This window comes from Equus asinus, chromosome 19 (assembly GCF_041296235.1).
Source record: "Equus asinus isolate D_3611 breed Donkey chromosome 19, EquAss-T2T_v2, whole genome shotgun sequence".
In the NCBI taxonomy this organism is placed as follows: domain Eukaryota; kingdom Metazoa; phylum Chordata; class Mammalia; order Perissodactyla; family Equidae; genus Equus; species Equus asinus.
In genome coordinates this window covers 15,510,384-15,516,506 of record NC_091808.1, presented here as the reverse complement: position 1 = coordinate 15,516,506, position 6,123 = coordinate 15,510,384, and the positions used below count along the sequence as shown (strand labels likewise).

Below are 6,123 nucleotides of genomic sequence, written 5' to 3'. Positions count from 1 at the left end.
CTAGGGTGTGGGAAAATATGCCATACTGCCCTTGCTAATGGAGTAAAAAAATGTCTATTAAATTATCTTTATCCAGAATGTCAAATTCAGCATCTAAAATTTCTTCAAATACGAAAGAGCCAGATGGGGTACAAGAGAAAGGAGCACGGGCTTTGAGATGTCAGAAGGACCAGAGCGTCAATCTTCCGTTTTCCACTTGGGTTTGACAGGGAAGTTCTCTCTCAGGCTCTATTTCTATAATACAAATGACGAGACTCAAGTCAAGAATGTGTTACTCAACTTTCATGAGCCCCTCTACACGTCACTATGAATAAGCTTCCTAAAGGATGGTTTGTCCATGTAGCGAAAAGATTTAGAGAGAGAGCTAAGTATAGTCAAGGAGCCTCAGGGACTGAAGAGTGATGGATGGGAAAGGAAATTGTAACTCAAGTATAGTCATGTGCTGCTTTACAACGGGACGTGTTCTGAGAAATGCTTCACTAGCTGATTTCGTTGTTGTGTGAACATCATAGAGTCCACTTATACACAAATCTAGATGGTATAGCCTACTACACACCTAGGCTACATGGTACTAATCTTATGGGACCACTGTCATATATGCGATCTGTAGTTGACCAAAATGTCATTATGTGGCGCATGGCTGCACTTCATCACCCACCTGAGAGTGTTTTCACAAATGGATAGTAAGCTAGGTGAAATCTAGAACTTGCTGGTGTGTTTTCACTTTCCAAGTGAGAAGAAACCAGCCCACTCACCAGCACCCTTGGTGATGAGCACATCAGGTCGTCGTGACGGCATCAAGGTCATCCCAGCCAACCTCTCTTCCTCTGCATCTTGTCTGCTAAGCAGCCTTCCAGTGACGACTTGGGTTCTATCTAGACCGTCCTACAGAAACCCAGATCTGCATGGCAGACAGAATTCTCAGTGTAAATTAATCAAGTGGAGCTTCATAAATTAAGACACTGACATAGGCCTTTTTATTGCCTATTCAAAGGAATAAATTCAAGCATTGGCAATAGTGTGAGGATATTAGCAGTAAGAATAAAAAACTGACACTATGCCCTATTCTTTGACCTAGCAATCCCCACTTCTAAGAATTTATCCTAAGAAAATAACTGGAAAAGTGGGCAAAGATGAACATGTGAGCATGCTGAATTTAGTATTTTTAAATATTTAGTGTTTCAATTAAAATTGTAAATATTCTAAAAATGTATAATCTAACTTCAACATGGGTTTGGTGAAAGAAATGAAGGCTTAGCCACATAATGGAACAATGGAACACTGCTGTCCAGGCTAGGTTATGCTGCAGTTAAAATACACACACACACACACACACACACACACACTCACACACAACCTCAGTGGACTGAAACAACCAAGATTTACTTTTCCCTCATTCAAGTCCACTGCAGGTCCAGGGCAGTTGGCTGGACCAGCACCATCAGCTGGCTCAGCACCATACTTCTCTATCAACTGTATTTCCACGACCACTGTGGAAGAAACTGTCATGGTTGGGCCTCTTACCTGCAATTAGATGCTTCTGTGCACACTTCACTTGCTAAAGCGAGTCATGCAGCCTCACCTAACTGCAAAGTGTTGGATCCTGGCAAGCCCAGCGCACGCTCCGACAGCACCAAGCTAGTGTCTCCTGCAACTATGCCGCAACTAAAAACGCTGATATGAAGCTCTACTTTTAGACATGGGCCAGCCATTCATAATGTATCAAGTGGGAATAAAAGTATGGCCCCATGAAAAACATATTTGTAAGTGTGCGTTATATATGTGCATTTATAAACATACTGGAGAGATATACAGCAAAGGGTGAACAGTGTTTTCTTCTGGGTGATAGGACTAGAGGGTTTTCACGAAAAAATCTTCTTAATACTTTTTGGTATTATCTATTCTCCTTTTTATTATAATGAACACTATTTTGATGATGAGAGGAAATAAAGCTAGATCTCTTTTAAAAGACACACTAAACGGCCATCCTGGTTTCTAAATCAACCTCTTATCGGTTAAGCCGAGGAATCGGTTCTCCTGGGTCTGAACCACTCTGTGTGTACTCACAAGGCTGAGCTGCTGAGGTGGAGAACCAGGGAGAGAGTAACGGTGTCTCCACGTAGCTCGGTGCACTCTGAGAGCTGGTTATCCTGAGCAATCTGACTTCAGGGTTTCACAAACTTTTCAAGAGAGATAATACCTACTTTCTGTACATAAAACGCTCATTATGCACTAGCGCCTTAAGGCAAGTGGTATGGAGAAGGTATGTGCTTTCAAGCCAGACAGACAGGATCTTCTTGGTTTTCTCATCTGTGAAATGGGAAAAATAATGCCTCGCAGAGGTTTTACCAGGACTGAATAAATAGAATGTAGGTAGAGCACGTGGTACAGAGAGGATGCTAAACACATAGGCGCTACTGTTATGCCCTATGTCTAGATCAAACAACAAAATCTAAATTAAGGTGCTGGCCCGGTGGTGCAGCAGTTAAGTTCGCACGTTCCGTTTCGGCGGCCCGGGGTTCGCTGGTTCGGATCCCGGGTGCAGACAGGCACCACTTGGCACGCCATGCTGCGGTAGGCGTCCCACATATAAAGTAGAGGAAGATGGGCACGGATGTTAGCTCAGGGTCAGTCTTCCTCAGCGAAAAGAGGAGGACTGGCAGCAGTTAGTTTAGGGCTAATCTTCCTCAAAAAAAAAAACCCTAAATTAAGCAACACAGTAACAAGCAAGGAACATTTTATTGTATGCATATTCTCAAAAAAAACACAAAAACAGAACCCACAAATAAGAGCAAAGAACAAAGTTTTCTAATTCAGGGTATCATATCTTATAGAAACATAGCTAGTACAAGACAAAATGTACTAATCAACATTGCCCTTTGCTTCCCCAGTCAAAAAAGGTTATAGAGAAAAACACTTTACATTGTATTCTAATATAAATTTGTTGCACAATTAAACTTCAACTTACTCAAAGGAGTTACTGTACAGTAAACTGCCAAAAATAGAGTAGGCATTCAATAATCTGCTCACAATTAACAATTAAGCAATAGATACTTGAATTAATATAGCATGTATTACTTATTTGTTAAACATCACATTTATAATGAGCAGATGGTTTGTCACTAACAGTAACTGGTTTCTTACATTTTAGGAGACACCAGATCCAGTAACGAAAGTAGAAAGTAATTTAATGAAAACTGATTTTAGAAAATATCTCCTTGGGTCTGAGCCACGGCAGGATTTATAACATACTTAGGTCAGTTTCAACAGTTTAAAAATATAGGTGCTAACAAACTGAATTCTTTAGGGGGAGAACAAAGTGATACATTCAGGAGCAACATTTTGTTTATATCCTCTAGGCAGCAGGACAGAACTAGGACATAGTAGCAGAGAGTTACAATGTAATGAATAATGTTTCCACCTAATGCTATAGGGGTGCTTCTACCACTTGCACTAATAAAGGCCCATTTTAAAACATGTTTACAATGAAGAATTGGCATTTCCTTATCACAGACATCCTAGATATAAACATCAGGATCTTCTCTAACATCCTGTACTTCCTAATCCCCATTTGTACAAATTAGCGTGAGTACTTAGGAATGGAAAAACCAGTAAACCATTACTTGAAGAAGGATTTTAAATGACCCGTTTAAGAGTAACACGGTCAAAATAAGGCAATAACTAGAAGTCTAGCTGTACTTTCCTTATGTGCCCAGTCAGTAAAATTGAGAAAATAATTTTTGCCCACCTCTATAAAAAATATTACCCCATTTGCTACCTAGCGTTTGCTAGAGACAAGACTGTCATGTGTTTTAAAAAATAAAAATGAAAATAGGCTCTGGAGGACAGAAAACGATACTGAAACATTCTCCTGTCCTTTTCTGGATACCCCACTCTAATTCTTCCTTATATATTCCTTTCTTCCTTGATTTATGTTAGTTTCATCCCTTAGGTGGCGCTAAAACCACCTTATATTCTCTATGGAACACTGAGTTTTTCACTAAGAATTTTTTAAAACAAAACAAGCTTGAAAGCTACGGCTATTCTTGGCAGCTGTGATTTCTGCTCAGTCTACCACAGACATTATAAAATCACATTTTACAGAAGTTAAAGGAAAACAAAACCACGGTTCAGCACTCTTCGACACAGCAAGGACTAGATTATATTCTGTTTTCCCTTCAGGACTTCAGAAAATCCCCAGGATAGCACCTTTGTACGAGCTGAACCATGAACTGAACTAAAGCTAACATTCAACATTGCCATTTAAAAGTTACCATCACTCGATTTTTCTTCCAGACTGTGTTAGTGACACACATTTTGCAAAGAGCCTAGGAAAAGTTTTTATGGGAAACATCTTTTTCAGATGATATAACACAAAAATTATAAGAGCAACAAAACCCTCAGTCTTATTTCTGAAGGCAAGTCCACTTTTAATGCAGATCATTCCAGAACATGATGTGCCTGACCTCCTCCTCCTTCCTTATTATTTGTGTCTCTTGGCCATTAACACATCTTAGTTTAGTTGCCCGTCCTGAACATTATAGTCCTTCTGACCTGCTGTTAAAAAACAGATTTAGTCCCTTAGCTGAATCATACAGAATGACCACGTTGTCTCGATATGATCCCAGCACAGTGACAAGCTGTGAGCTTTTATCAAAATCCACTAGTAAGACTAACAAAAATACTGTTGCTATCTATTTTTAAATTTATCCTTAAAAAAAGTAGGCCTCTCTCCACTCACTTCCATAGCCCTGAAGTAACAGATACACTTACTATTGGTAAAAACAATCAAATAAATATTTGAACATTAATAGACAGGCTGCCCATCCCCCACCTCTTCTCTATCCTGCCACTAAGCGGCCAAAAGCTTTTCAAACACCATTTGATACAACAGATTTTGCTAGTTGTTAGGAAAGCAATTTACAAGTTAGAATTACTGTGCAGGACCTGGGTGACAATTACTGCTCTGGGTTACCAATTCCCTTCTATGAAATATTAATGATATTAGTTATGACTAAAAGTCAATGTGGTTTAAGAAGCTTTGGAGTTCTTTTCTGAGGTGTATACTAAATTGCCACACTATCACAGGGGCTCATCTTGGAGCTACAAAACGACAAATAGCATATGTCTTTTAGGAGGACGGGGCTGTTCCATGGAACAGACTGATCATTTCCCATCACGATCATGCTGGTAGCTGGGTTTTCCATTCGTCGTTACTAATCGCGATGAGAAAAAGTCAGCTGGCTTGTGTGGCTCCCATGTTAACAGCACCATAAAAATGCTTTGTCCTCAGAAGCACATGTCGGGGAAAGGGAAGAATGTGGACAGCCTTGGTTAATGTAGAAATTCTACCACTCACTTAATAACAGTCCGCCCATGGCATTTTGGCTGGAAGGGAAACAACTGAAGCAGGCCAAACACTACGGGCATTACCTGAAGAGAACAGGTATCTTTAAGAAGTCTGTCAATAATAAGTGTAGAGACTATTCACACACGGCCAGGAAAGAAGGAGAGATCTCTGGGTTCTCAAGTTCCTACTGTGCCCCTCAAGAAAGAGAGAACGAGTCCTCCTTCCCCCTAATTCCTGCTCCAACACCAGAGCCGCAGGAGCCCTCGGAGGGCCAGCCAGTCTGAGAGGAAGTGTGCGTGTACTGGGAACTGCTTCGAGAAAGTTCTAAGCATTAACTTTTTTGTTCGGTATTTTTCCTCTAAGACTCTCATTTGCTAAATTGTTCTTTCAGCACACATCAGCTCTTTGTTCACGAGGAAGCCTCGCTGAAGTAATTCCAGTCCTCAGGGAACCACTACAGATGAACCTTGTCCATCTCGTCCCCAGAGGTAGTTCCACAAATGCCCAAAAACACACCTTTACATGTTTTGTTTTTAAAAAATGTTGATTTGTTTTTTAGTGGCTACTGTCCATCACGTGACAGGGACCGTGGCGCTACAGGGAAGGACTGCATTTGGTGAAGGTCGCGTTGGGAGGGTGCAGACCTCGCCCAGCTCCTGGATCAGTGTGGAGAAAAGCCAGTTGCCAGACTGCAGCCCACGACAGGCGTCATGTCCCATATCTGCAAGAGAAACAAGGCAGCGGGAGAAGGCAGGCCTCACCACGTGGTCTAA

General features: G+C 41.0%; 1 protein-coding gene across 1 annotated transcript in view; it reads right to left on the bottom strand.

Moving 5' to 3' along the window:
• Positions 1–2,720: 2,720 nt before the first annotated feature.
• The window catches only part of WDFY1 (WD repeat and FYVE domain containing 1), a 48,639-nt gene continuing 45,236 nt past the window's right edge, over positions 2,721–6,123 (bottom strand). Inside the window, exon 12 of the mRNA XM_044751258.2 lies at positions 2,721–6,071. Within this exon, the coding sequence (XP_044607193.1) occupies positions 6,012–6,071 (60 nt within the window). The 3' untranslated portion in view covers positions 2,721–6,011. The remainder of the gene's footprint in view (positions 6,072–6,123) is intronic.